This window comes from Atractosteus spatula, chromosome 4 (genome assembly GCF_055471065.1).
Source record: "Atractosteus spatula isolate fAtrSpa1 chromosome 4, fAtrSpa1.hap1, whole genome shotgun sequence".
NCBI lineage: Eukaryota > Metazoa > Chordata > Actinopteri > Semionotiformes > Lepisosteidae > Atractosteus > Atractosteus spatula.
The window spans coordinates 54,747,989-54,762,417 of record NC_142709.1 but is presented as its reverse complement, the minus strand read 5'-3'; the positions used below and the strand labels follow the sequence as shown (position 1 = coordinate 54,762,417).

Genomic DNA, 14,429 nt, shown 5'->3' with positions numbered 1-14,429 from the left:
AAAACCATCACTGTACAGCCCCACCTGGATGATGCAACAGCAGCAGGCTCACAGTGCACCAGAACACTCACCCTGCATCAGCTATCAGTGGAGATGAGAGCAGAGTAATGAAACCAATTCATATAGAGGGATTATTAGGAGGTTATGATTGGTAAGGGGCAATGGGAAATTTGGCCAGGACACTGGGGCTACACCCTGGGATTTTTAATGACCACAGAGAGTCAGGACCTTGGTTTTATCATCTCATCTGAAGGACAATACCTGTCCTTGTTGGCATTAGGACCCACAAGGACCAGAGGAAGAGCACCCCCTGCTGGCTCCACTGACATCTCTTCCAGCAGCAACCTTAGTTTTTCCCAGGAGGTCTCCCCTCCAGGCTTATACCTACTTAACTTCAGTAGGTTGCCAGTTGTGAGTTGCAGGGTGATATAGCTGCTGGTTATGACATACACGTTATGATAGTTCTGCTCACTATGACACACACAAACAAGACACTTTGGCAGATGACTACTAAGTTCTGAGTAAAGAAAACAGTTAAAAATCAATCAAGTTGTTTACGTTTTCAATAAGCTTAATTGAATATGAGATCAGTTCCAATGATCTCATATTCAAGGGTTACAAGGATAGAAAAACACTTTTTGTATTTTAGAGAACCTGCTTTGTTTCAATTTAATGACAACCACAAGAGGGAAGCAGTGATTCATGAAATTAATACTGTAGTGCTCATGATACTATCACAGAAGACATCAGTATGAGTAATCAGGGGAGGTGAAGATTACAGAAACAGAATTTTTACACATTTAAAAAATTGTAAAGGGAGAAGGACAGTAGGGAGGAAGCCAGTTCATAGATGGGGATTATTAGGAGGCCATGATTGGTAAAGGCCAGGGGGAAAGGATGCTGGGGTTACACCCTGGCCTGGATTTGGAGTTAAGCAACAGTTCTAGGATAACCTAATCTGATCAATTTCCGTGTTGTCAGTTCTTAAAATGCAACACCATTTTTGAAAATTTTAACCCCATGGTGCTCAGATGAGGGTTGGAAAAGCTGGAGTTCACTGTGTTATTTTACAAAGGGATTCTTAATTTTAAGACTTGTCTGCCTTTTTGGTTTATGCAGAGATACCCCTTTGTAACAATTTAAAATGACCACAAGGTGATAAAGATCAATTTTTAGTTCAATTGGCTATTCTGGATTTGAACAGGAGCAATGCCAACATTTTGGTATCAACATCAGAGATTCTGACGTTGAGCCGGAGTGAAGCATGTGGGGAAGCTGCTGATATTTGTCAAGTTTCAAGTCAATCAGTTAACGAAAAAGTTGAATTTAAAACAGGCTTTTCAACAATGTAGCTCAGTCCATTATCTTGGTAGATGGTAGGTGATGTGTATTGGACAGCAATATTATTGTCACATGTCAAATAGAAAGCACTTGGATGGTACCTGTCATTTTACACAGTGATCAGCTATAGGTCTGAACTTTGCAGATACAACAACACAAATGACCAGTGGTGGTCTGTGGCTGTCATGGTTTGCATAGGAGCCTATACAATCATTTCACTGTATTTTCAGCAGTAATGGCCTGGAAAGACTTTGAAAAGAGTTAGTTGTATCCTGTAAGCTGCAAGTCTTGAAGCATATTTTGAGTACAGATGAAACCTGTCAAGTTTCACTTCAGCTGGTTGTTTGAAGGCAGCTGTTTGAATCCAGCTGCACGCAAAAGTCCCATTTTTGCTGTACAAAATTCCGCCATTTGTTAATGGAGTGCTCACAAGTGATTCTTACCAAGTCTGGAGTTAGCAATCAGGTTATGAACAGCAGGACTTCGTGTTCTGGGACGCCTGTCAACAACAAAAAGAAATTGTGTCCATCTATGTTTACACAGAAGCTCTGTTGATGCTAGAATTCGATCTATCAAGGCTGAAAGAGATTGGCCTTACATTTTTAAGGAGCTTGGCGTCACAGACCATATTTTGCAAACTGGGTGTAAAAATGATTGGAGCAACTTGCTTTGCTGGTGAAATCGTGGGCCATGTCTCAATTTCATCAGTTGCAGTGGATCTCAGGAAGATGATTTTGAAACCCCTTTCAAATGCAAGGTTTTAAAAAAAAACATAAACATTAGAAATGGTCACAATCGCCGTGAGTCTCCACTACCCTGAAGCCTGTTTAGTCATCACCGTGACTTCACAATATGCAGTACAAAGATCGCTGGCTGCTAAATGTCATGTCATGAAAGTGCTGACAGAAAGCGAGGGGTTAGGCCGCAGGCAGGGTGCAGGAATGGCAGGTGCTGCAATAATCTCGATGCTGTGGTGTTGATGTGATCGCCCCGGGGTTGTGCCCTTTCACACAAAAGCGCCAGTCCCATGATGTCGAGCGATGCCAGGGCTGATCAGCGAGTTTCTCCCAGCGCAGGGCTGCGAGGCGGACGAGGGGAATGGGAGCCCGAGGACACGAAGAAAGGGGGGCGCAGGAGAGAGGGAGCCACACTGTACGGGGAGAGACCCCCCTCCCCCGGCAGAGCAAGACGGGAGAAAACTGTCCGAGACTGCAGGGGAAGAGAGGGCACGGCAAAGGGAAGAAAAGCAGGGCGAAAGGGGTGTGACAGCACGAGAGGAGCGGAGAGAGGGATTATCTGCTCTCACATGGTGCGCTCGATCATTCCCACTATTGTCGGCAGAACAATGAAGGCCCCCGATCCAGGGCTTAAAAAGGATAGATAGAGCTGGGCAGGCTGGCTGATAACAACTGTGGTGCAAGACGGCGATCAAAGAGAGGGGAAAAGGTATGCTCATTACACTCTGTGTGCTTGTCTGTCTGTCTTTCCACAATTCCAGTGCAGTTCTAGCAGCTGGAGATGCCAACAGAGGAGAGGTTTGAGACACTTCATTCCTTCCTTCATTGGTTCAGACTTAGAGGTGACTGCAGTGATTGCTTTGGATTCAGGCACTTAAAGTTACCGCAATTAGTGGACTCAGTGGTGCTTTAAAACATTAAGCATTTTCAGAACTAGTGAAAGTCACTATTGACCAACACGTGTCTCTGAGTCATTAGAGAAGCTTTTCTTTTTCCAAGCTTGTTGATTCAGCGCTGAGCTTCTATAGCATGGCTCTGTGGCTTGCTCTAGTTTGGTCAAGGCTCTGTTTAGAAGGGTTCTAGCTGTTCTCGATGTTAAATATTCCTTCTCTTATTTTGTTTTCAGCATCTCGAATCCTTGTTTCATTAATGACTTGGAAGTGGTGCTATAGGTCCATTTGGCAGCACCACTCAAGATTTGGAGTAGGAGTACACCTGTTCCATCATCCCTAGGCTACAGAGGTTCAGCTCTTTTAGCTTGTCTGTTTGTTGCAAGCAGGGACTAGCTTGACTGTTTCTTTCAGGAGAGCTGTCTGACAGTCCATCCATTTCCTAACCACTTTATCCAATGCAGGGTTGCTGAGTCTCTCCCGGCAATTCTTCAGGTCCTGTCTTGGCCCCTAGCATGTATTCTGTACGCCTCTTCAATGCTTACAATATGTCCTGCTGGGCCAGGGTGTTTGTAGGAATCACCATAAGGAGTGATGATTTCAGGAGTCATGCTGGATCATCACACTCACTTCCATCTGAAAAAAACAATAGTTAAATATTGACCAGCTGTAATCACTTTGCTCTCCAGACTCCCTTTTCATAATATAAGGATTTTAAACTTTTTTTTTCTTCCCTGTGCTCACCAACACCATGTATAGGTATCCAAACGCTTGAATGCACACCCATCACAGTTATCCGTGAGCTCTAGGGAATTTGTGAATGTACTGGCACAATATTTAGTTGTAACAGTAAATCGCGCGAGTTTATTTTGGCTGTTAGGAATCAATCGGCAGAACAAGGAGTCTTCATAAAGTTGAACAACTCACGGAACACATTTATCAATACATAAAGACAATGTGTACTTAAAAGTATTCATAATATCACGGTGAAAGCAAAGAGGTACATTAAAACAAGGATACTACGTTTAGTATAACGTTGATTACACGAAATTCCTTATCAATCTCACTAACATAATCAACATTCAGACGCTCTTCAGTAGCTACAGCTACTTAATTTAATTGATATAATCACATTAATATAACCATTTTATTCTCGAGAGGGTGGATATTCACTTATATTCATCCACATGAAATGTTAATTCGTAACTCAGGTGCAGAAGGATGGATAACAGCTGACTGGGTCCGTCGCGGCATCGTTCAATCTGTGCTTTTTGGGTCAGCGCCAATCCAGTACTAATCCGGCTAGTTCAAGGTATCTGGGAGAAGGGGGGATCTGCTCTAGCCTCGCGCTGACAGTTGATTCCCTCATATGGATTGTCCGGGTTAGCGCTGAGCTGAACCGGGACAAAGTCTGTGCACATCACTGCTCAGTCGGGTCGAGTCGGGGCGAGTCACAGTTAAAGGGGAGAAACTCGGTTTGCTCCCGGCGGAGCGGCTGCTGCTGAATAATGCTCTATTCAGGCGTGTCAACGAAAAGTCCGGAAAATTGCTCCGGCGATCAAGCGGGGGCACGGTCCTGCTGCAGGCTAGACCTCGGCCAGAATTCTGGTTTTACATGCTGCGCTTCGGAAAAAAGTTTAAATCCCAACGTTTTGACAGCAGGTGCGGCTGGCACGTGGTTCTGTTGTCGGTGAGTCAAGTTGATTCAGCAGAGAGAGGGGGACGCAGTTAGGGGTGATGCACTGATTCTTAACTGGGGGAAAAGTGGGGATTAATCATGAAGCTACCCGCACCCTGTAGTCAACCAAATTGATTGGTCATCTTGCTGGATGAGTGACCTTTTCCTGTGACTTTTGGGATTATCTCCAGATGTGCCTATCCCACTGCCAGACATCCTGGCACAAGCAGTGGACATCCATCTTTAAGGAGTGTTGACAATGGATCTGGACTGTCCTGGGAAAGATCCTTATCTGAGAGATAAGCCCATCTCCCTCACTTGCTCACATGCAAAGACAACTAGGTCATCCTGTGGCTGACCACAAAGAGGGGCCTCTTTCGCTATATTCCTGTGACAGGCAACAGGCTGTTTGGTCCAGGCACACAAAGATTGTTAGAAATACTTTATATCACTTCATTCTAAGTGAAATAATAGGCCTTGTTTCTACAACTCACTGCCCCCAACTCCATTTTTACAGGCTGCAGATGCCGATCCCTTGTGATTTCCACAGGGCAGCCATCTTAGTTCTTGCAGATGCTTTTGAACAACAGGGCATTGGGGGGAGAAATGGTGAAGAACCAGTCATTTTCAGTGTTCCTGCTATCCCAAGATGGGTCAGAAACACAAAATGAAAAACAAGTGAACACTAGAATGATCAGAATCAGAGGAGCAGGTGTCTGTGTACCAGGTAGCCAACATACCAATTACTTGATGTCCTGACTAGGTCCTATAGCTTACGGTCTCATCCAGAATATTAAACACATGTTGAAATCAGCTGAAGAGAGCTCACAACCAGGAAATGGACTTGACTGTTGTTAATTTTTTGGGAGCACCTTTCTCCTGCAAGGAAGCCTGACTCTTCATCCCAGGTGGGGCTGTCAAGAAATCAATAGGATCATAGGAATGTAGGAATGAGAGTCTGAATTTCAGCAGGACTCCCTGTATCTCCTCTTCACTCCTGTGCTCTTCTGTTTTCCTTCCTAACTCATGTCCTGGCTCCATGAGCATTCTCCATACAATTCCCTTTGCATTCTTATAGAAAATAAAAAGGAAAACTAACTGCAGAAATTAAAATTTGAAAAAGAAAAAAAAGTTTTAAATCAACCTGATTACTTTGGTGGTTGTGGTTTGTGTTGATGTTTTGTTAAAGCTCCTGTCCATCTTGCCTGTCTCACAGACACTCTCTCTGTGTGAGTTGCAGTGAGAACGGGAGGACTGTGCTATCCCACGCCGCTCCTCGATGCTGTACACTTTGGCGGGCGGGGGCACACTCTGTGGCGTAGCTGCCCTGGTGCTGCTCATCGTTTCCACAGCAACAGACTTCTGGATGCAATACCGGTACTCTGGAAGCGCAGCCAATCAGGGCCTTTGGAGGTTCTGCATAAATCGGAAATGCCACTCCCACACCATTTCCGTGGGTGAGTCAAGGCAGAGAGCTGTCCATATGTCTGTCAGTTCAGCAGTCTATTAACTGTGATGCAGGAGTTATTATGGGAAATTTACTGTGCTGTAAATACCTGCTCATTCTTTATCATTAGTGATCACTGTATTATAAATTAACAGTCAATGAATTAGACAGGTAACACACATAAGTGAAATGAAAGATCTGAAAGCTCGAGTTAGCAAAAGTCCACATATCCTAGGACAACTTACCTGTGCAGTAAGTATATCCTTGATTGGCTGGTGAAGATTTAATTCTGTCTGTCTCCCTTTACAGCCTTCTGGGATGCAACACGGGCATTCATGCTGCTAGCTGTGCTGAGCTGCTTTGCGGGCATTGTACTTGGTCTCAGCGCCTTTACTAATGGAGCCAAGAGCAGACGCATCCGCATCGGGGGCATCGCCCTGCTGCTGTCAGGTGAGAGGGGAAAGGGCACGTGACGCAGCAGGAAGAGCCCAGAACCGAGGGGCTGAGAGGGAAAGGGAGCAGGAAAGGAGGGTGGGTCTGAGGGCTGGGGCTTTTAGAGAAGAATTGACCGTAGCTGGCAAGGCAGAGAGGCAGGAGAGGAGCACAGCACAAAGAGAGAAGTACAAGAAAAGCAGAGGGCCTCGTGCTTTGTCTCCATGAAATGCAGACAGATTTTTGACAGGAAAAGACTTTTGTCCTTCCCTTCACCTGTACTGACATTCGTCTTTTTTTTACTCAGACTACTCTCACCCTCCCTCCATTTTTCTCATGTTCTCTCCCACCTTTACCTCTGCACCCTCTCCACTGTCCCCTTGCCTGTTCCTCCTTCTCTATCACACTCATCCTCTCTACCTCTTCCTCTCTCTCCCCCAGCTTTTCTGGCTCTGCTGGCTCTGTCTATCTACACTGGGGTGACAGTCCATTTCTTTGGGAAGCGGTACCTGGAGTGGCGCTTCTCCTGGTCCTACATATTAGGCTGGGTGGCCATCCTCCTTGCCTTTGCAGCTGGTAAACAACATGTCTCTTCCTGTCCCGCTGTCTCTGTCCCTGTGTTTTAGCCTGTCTCGGTCTGTGTTACAGTGCGTGTGAGTCAGTCCATCTGTGTGTTTTCTGCATGTGTATGTCAGTCTGTCAATCCTTTATTCAGCAAACAGCAGCCTGGATTTCTCATTTTATGTATCTTAGTTTGTCTGACTATCTGTGTTCATTCTCAGTCTTCTGTTGCCTTCCTACTCCTCTGTGCTCCCTTACACTGTCCTTACTCTTTCCTCCATTTCAGTGATTATTAATTATTCTCATTACTGTCCCTAGGTGTTTTGCATCTCTGTGCCTATCAGAAGAAAGGTGCTGAGCCCTGCACCCCCAACATCAATGACAGCTAAAGTCTCCTATACATGCCTGACTGATGTCGTTACAACATTGCCACACTCCAGATTGTTGTCCTTCCAAACTCCAGACCGATGTCTCTAGAACATTTCCAAACTCCAGACCGATGTCTCTAGAACATTTCCATACTCCAGACGGATGGTTTCATAATGCATCCGCTCTCTGGAAAGATGACATTTACACATTCCCAGTCTTGATTGATGGGTTAAAAAAAATACCACACTCCAGATTGATATCTTCAAAACATTCCAAATTGATGCCTCTAAAACACTCACACACTCCCGATTTATGGCTTTAGAGCATGCTAACAGCCCAGACTAATGCCTTTTGAATACTCCCACACTCCAGACTAAAGTATCTAGAATACTCTCGTTTTCCAGACTGATGTCTTTAGAACATTCCCACATTCCATACTGATGTGTTTAGGACATTCCCACACTCCAGACTAAGGTGTCTAGAATACTCTTGTTTTCTAGACTGATGACTTTAGAATATTCCCACACTCCAGATTAAAGTATCTGGAATACTATCTCCTTCTAAGCTGGTGGCTGTAGAACCCTCTCACACTGTAGAACTCTCACACTAATGTCTTTAGTAAACTCCCGTGATCTTTATCTTTACAACACTCCTACACTCCAGAATAAAGTATCTAGACTGGTTTCGCTTTCTAGATGGCTTTAGATAATGTTCCCACACTCCAGACTAAAGTATCTAGAATGCTCTCACTTTCCACACTGATGCTTTAGAACACTTCCAGACTCCAAACAAAAGTGGTTAGCATACCAGGTTGGTGTCTTTAGTGCACTCTCACTCTAAATTATCTATAATGCTCTCACTCTCTAGACTGGTGGCTGTAGAACATTCGCACACTCCAGACTGATGTGGTTTAGAACACTCCCACACTCCAGACTGATGTCTTTAGAATACTCCCACACTCCAGACTGATGTAGTTTAGAATACTCCCACACTCCAGACTGATGTCTTTAGAACACTCCCACACTCCAGACTGATGTCTTTAGAATACTCCCACACTCCAGACTGATGTCTTTAGAACACTCCCACACTCCAGACTGATGTCTTTAGAACATCCCCATACTCCAGAAGTAAGTATCTAGAGTACTCTCTCTTTTTAGACTGATGACTAGAATGACTTCTACACTCCAGACTGATGACACTCCAGACTGCAAACCCTCCCGCAATCCTGAATCAGTTTTGAAGCGCAGCACCTTAAAATTCTGGCTGTCATAGTGCTCCGGGAGCTTATTGTGCCAAGAAGAAATACTATGAGTAATTACTTACCCAGTAATAAACCTTTTAGGCTCTTTCATAAAGGATTCCTTTTAGAAAATGGATCTCTGACTGACAGCCTGATCATTTCTTTCCAAAGTGATGAACAGACGTATGTACAACCAGCCCACTTGTCTCTACTCCTTCAAAGGATTCCTTCCATGAGGTCAGCAGGCAATTAAAATCAAAAGGATTGATATTTCTTCCTTTAGAGTTTCTAATGTGCCCCTCTAAAGCATAAAGCACCCACGTTTCTATAGACAGAATCTTCTAAACTGAGATAAATAAAGAAAATCTAAATGTTTATTTTCTAAAAAAAGATCACTCCATACTGGGATTTTTTGATAGTGTCATGTTATTCAGATTTTATTCCTGACTCCATGAAAAAATGCCAGTGTGTGGATAGCAGTACTGGTGCAACCCCAGTCAGAACAGCATCTGAAAGAGGTTACTATTCACCTGAGCTTGAGCTCCATCATCCAGACTGAATGAGTACCAGGACCGTTCACGGAGCCACAGTTTGCTTGTGGGCTGTCAGGGGTGGCAGTTTAGAAAGCCAAGAGTGGTCCTTTGGCATTGTTCCTGCTCTTCCTCACTTTCCATGTACTGCCGGATATTGCAAATAAAATGACCAAGAGTAAATCAAGTAATCTGGGGCTGTTTATTGAATATTCCAAGGTAAAATGGCTTTAGTTCAGGTTGCAAGCAGGTAATTGTTCTGAGGGTCTCATCCAGCCATTTCCTGAAGTATCATGGGGTGGCACCTTCCACAACAAGGCTGAGAATTTTCAAGTGTGTGTAAAAAGTGCCTCTTGTCTGTATAAGAAGCCTCATTTGCATCTGCAGAAGAAACCCAAGTTTCTACTACATTGTTCATAGATTTCAGACCCTAATTTCAAAGTTACAATGCCCCCAAAACGTGCTAATATAAGTACAATGTACTTCACTTCATGACCTGTTCCTCAGCACTTTGAGCACAGAGATGAAATTACATAGGGCTGTGATTACAAGGAAGAACGCATCCTGATCCAATTTCCGTGTTCCATTAATGTATCAAAGCTGCGTCTCACTTGGAAGAAATTGGAATTAATCTTTTCAGACTTTAAAAGTTAGATCCCAGCAAAATGTATAACATCTTGCATCATCTGAATGTTCCTGTAACAATTACTTCTCAGAAAACAGAAAGCTGTAGTTACAGTTACTAGAAATAAAATCACTTACTGGTTGGTGAAATTAATATTGTATAGTGTTGTATTATTTTCTAATTGTTTGCAGATGAATTTACCAAGGCACATGAAATAGTTTAAGAATTTGAAATGATTGGCTTTACAAAGTCGATGTTAATTATATCCAGATTTATCCATCCATCAGTTTTCTAATCCTCTTCACTCAGTACAGGGTCTGGGGAGCGGGAGTCTAGCCAGACACAAACACACACACGCTCACACCAATGTTTACAGAAGCCAAATAACCAACCAGCATGTCTTTGGACTGTGGGAGAGAAGCACCCGGATGAAACCCAAGCAAACACAGGGAGAACAAGCTCCACACAGATAGCGCCCCAGTAATGGACAGGAATGGACTCCAGCACTGCGAGGCAACGATGCAGACCACCACATCACCATTCCACCATTATCCATACATTTGCTTTATTAATTAAGGGGTTTTGGTCAGATTTTGCCATCACTACGAACTTGAACAACAGCTTGAGAGCTTTCAATAAATCACCCAAGGGTTGATGATAAATTCAGCCTCTTGTGTTTCTTCCTGCAATCCAGAAAACCAACTTTAGTGTGACTGAACATCTTTGCCTTTGTGCTCTGCGACTCAAGATCATTAATTAACTTATTGCAATTGATAATAAGAAACAACTGCAGCTTCTTCTACGACAAGGCCACCCATCCGTTTGCTAACTGCTTCTTCCAATTCAGGGTCAGAGTGGCTCTGAGTCTATCCTGGGAAGCATTCAATGCAAGGCAGGGTACACAGGATGCTAGTCCATCACAAGGCAGATAGACATACACACACTCAGACCAAGATCAATGTTCCCAGTAGCCAAATAACCCACCACGTGTAACAGACAGTTGTTTCCAGACCCTATGAGGATGACACAATCCGGGGTAGTGAGGAAACACTAGGAAAAAGTCATGCAGAATTCGGGAATGTATATGGGGGGGGGGGGCGTGTCCAAAGTGCACAGGTGTCCAGGGGGGTGAGTCCGGGGCAAACAATCCAAGGATGAGACGAACGGAAAATCCAAAAGACAGGGCAAAAGTCCAAAAGCCAGGCAATCCATACGAGACAGATGGGTTAAAAACAGGAACTGGGTCGGAACCGGTGGGGGGAATGGAAACAGGAATGGAAACGGAAACTTAAAAACATGACAGAGCCAGATGAATACAGGTCCCAGGCTCGCACAATATGGGAATCAGATGCAGAGCCCCGAACTGAGTGAGTGTCTGGCTTTTAAGGGGGACAGGAAGGAGGCTGGAACAAGGAGCAGGTGCTGTGGATGAGTAACAAACTAGGAAGGGCTGGAGCATCCTTAAGAGGAGGGGTTACGAACGTGACACCACCAGGTCTTTGATCTATGGGAGGAAACTGGAGCACCAGCAGGAAACCCTCACAAACACAGGGAGAATGTACAAACTCCACACAGGTCTAGAATTGAACCAGGGGACCCAGTGTTGTGAGGCAGCGATGCCAAACACTGCGCCATTGTGCCACCCACTAGTGATTCTCTTTTAACTAAATTTCTGAAAGGCTTGGTCACTCTTTATTAAATTAAAAGTCTGTACCTCTGTGTATTTCCATTAGCATAATCTCTGAGATTTATCTTAATCAAGAATAGAGTAGCAGTGTGTCACAGTTTGGGTAGCCCCTAAATGCAGGTAACTACCTTGCCATGCTCCTGACAACAATTATACAATTATAAAGGGTACTAGAATCCTCCCTTGTCACAAGTTCTTTTTATCTCCCAGAACCTCCAGTGTATCCACAGACGAGACAAGACAGTTATCATACTGTATATAACATCCCATTTTATTACAGTTTGAATCTTTCCATTATATACAAGTAACCTCATAACATAGCCATTCCTATGACTGCCCACCCAATGTACAGAACACATCACATGACTTACTCTTAGAGCAGTCCAAGGACACCAGATACCGGAACCGACTGTCCCAGATAAACAGTCTGGCATTTCTGTTCTCCAGAACCAGCTCAAGTCGGTAACCTTTGTCAGAAACCTTGTCACAACGAAGAAACAGAAGTGTGAGGGATCCTCCTCAGTCCCAGGTGTCCTGAACAATGTGTCCTGTTTGTTTCTAAGTCTGATTTTGCTTAGAGGGGGTAGGCGGGCGATGCTGGGGCCTGCCTCTGCTGTTGCCAGTCCCTGGTCTCAGAGTTGAGTCCTCTCCTGGGTCCAACCACTGCAATCTCTCTCTTGCAATCCTTCCTTCTGCAAAAGTCCTGAGGTCTGTCCTGACTGGGGCTCTTTGACACCCCCTAAGCAGGCTCATGACTCACCCCCAGGGGGGTGGAAGTCTCCCAGTGATGTCTTGGGTGTGGTCAGAGCCAACAGTTGTGTATTCGTACCCTGTTCCAGAGCTTCCCTCCCAGTCAATGGAAATGCGTAAGAACCTGAGGCAGGAAATATAAAAGCCCTACCATTGCTGAGACACAGGCCATTCAATACCCACTTAAGATCACTCAGCCCCAGACACTTTATGCCCACAGTCATTATGTTTCACTCTGTGACATGTAGCCCACCATTGATTTCCAGTTAAAAGCTCTAATCATGCCCCCCTTCAACTCTCTGTAAAAGAGGAAATAGTATGCCACCTATCGCCTAGGGGTGGCAGGACTGAGCTGCCCTGTTTGGCAGCTTTAAGACATCTTCCACTATGGGAGACCAGGGCTGCATGTGATCGCATATTATTAGTGACAAGTATTTTCTGACAGTTTGAATACATACAGTATTTCAAGGTGTATCCAGCTTTTAGTATGAGGGGTGTTCTAATTATAATAATAATAACTTGAATCATTTTCTATTTTTGTATCTTCTTTTGTTTTGGAACTTTCACTGCTAGAGAAAAATGTTTTGTTTTTAGTAAATAGATTTCGACCTTCTTTCAATTGTTATGTGCTTGACATTTTTGGAGTGTGCGATGCCTACAGTGAAATCAGCTATGACATAAACATGCTAAGGTTCAGAACACAGTACACATATATTAATCATACAGAATATAATAGCAAATCAAAATATGTAATTAGGAACAAGTAAAGGTTTATTCCATGCTGAAAAGAGAAATGTTAAGGCTGTTTCTTTTCTTCTTTTGAGGACGGAATAAACCTTTACTTGTTCCTTTGCAGCCTACACATGCTGACGCACGTTATTTGAAAATATCTAATTAGCACATTAATAACTTTCTTTTCATAGAAGTTGGAGTTTGCTATTTTGTACCTACACACCTGAAGAAGGCTCCACGGCCAAAACTTTGGGTTTCTTTTATTTACCTTTCAGCATGGAATGAACTTTTAGCTGTTTCTTTTGATAGGCTGCCTTTTTGCTCAGAGACTTGCTCAGTTTAACACTATATCTAACGTATATGATAGTTTACAAACTGATTACAATGTCTGAACTTGAGAACTGGAACAGATTCTCTTATGTGTATTAATATGTAGATCAGGTGGGTATCTGCGTCAGCATGCATAGGCTACAAAGGAACAAGTAATAGGTTTATTCCATGCTGAAAAGAGAAGAAAGAAAACACAATGTTTTGGCCGTGGAGCCTTCTTCAGGTGTGAGCTTAATATGTAGATGTTATAATAATAATAATTGCTTACACTTATATAGTGCTTTTCTGGACACTCCACTCAAAGCGCTTTACAGGTAATGGGGACTCCCTTCCACCACCACCAATATGCAGCATCCACCTGGATGATGTGACGGCAGCCATAGTGCGCCAGAACGCTCACCATACATCAGCTATCAGTGGGGAGGAGAGCAGAGTAATGAAGCCAATTCATAGATGGGGATTATTAGGAGGTAAGGGCCAATGGGAAATTTGGCCAGGACACTGGGGTTACACCCCTACTCTTTTTGAGAAACGCCCTGGGATTTTTAATGACCACAGAGAGTCAGGACCTCGGTTTTACATCTCATCCGAAGGATGGCACCTGTTTACAGTATAGTGTCCCCGTCACTATACTGGGGCATTAGGACCCACATGGACCACAGGGTGAGCGCCCCCTGCTGGCCCCACTAACACCTCTTCCAGCAGCAACCTCAGTTTTTCCCAGGAGGTCCCTCATCCAGGTACTGACCAGGCTCACACCTGCTTAGCTTCAGTGGCTTGCCAGTTATGAGCTGCAGGATGATATGGCTGCTGGCAACCCACTGAAGCTAAGCAGGTGTGAGCCTGGTCAGTACCTGGATGGGAGACCTGGAAAGTTATGTTTGCATACTTTTGTTTGATTTCCTTTTTCAAATTACCAAGTTCTGAAAGGGGGTGACTGGGAAAAAATGTAAAGTCCAGATGCAAAACAGAGGCAGGAGGCAGTACTCCTGTATAAATATATAAATATACTGTAGGACAGGGCAGACTCTTCACCAGGGCAACTGGCATTTACCTCAAGTCACCACGTTCCTCGAATTT

At 44.1% G+C, this 14,429-nt stretch overlaps 1 protein-coding gene across 1 annotated transcript; it reads left to right on the top strand.

Moving 5' to 3' along the window:
* Nucleotides 1-5,925: 5,925 nt before the first annotated feature.
* On the top strand, nucleotides 5,926-7,475 carry lim2.2 (lens intrinsic membrane protein 2.2). The gene is made up of 4 exons (XM_088914426.1): nucleotides 5,926-6,103; nucleotides 6,403-6,543; nucleotides 6,967-7,101; nucleotides 7,405-7,475. The coding sequence occupies exons 1-4, from the start codon at nucleotides 5,926-5,928 to the stop codon at nucleotides 7,473-7,475; spliced, it is 525 nt and encodes a 174-aa protein (XP_088770552.1).
* The last annotated feature ends 6,954 nt before the right edge of the window (nucleotides 7,476-14,429 follow it).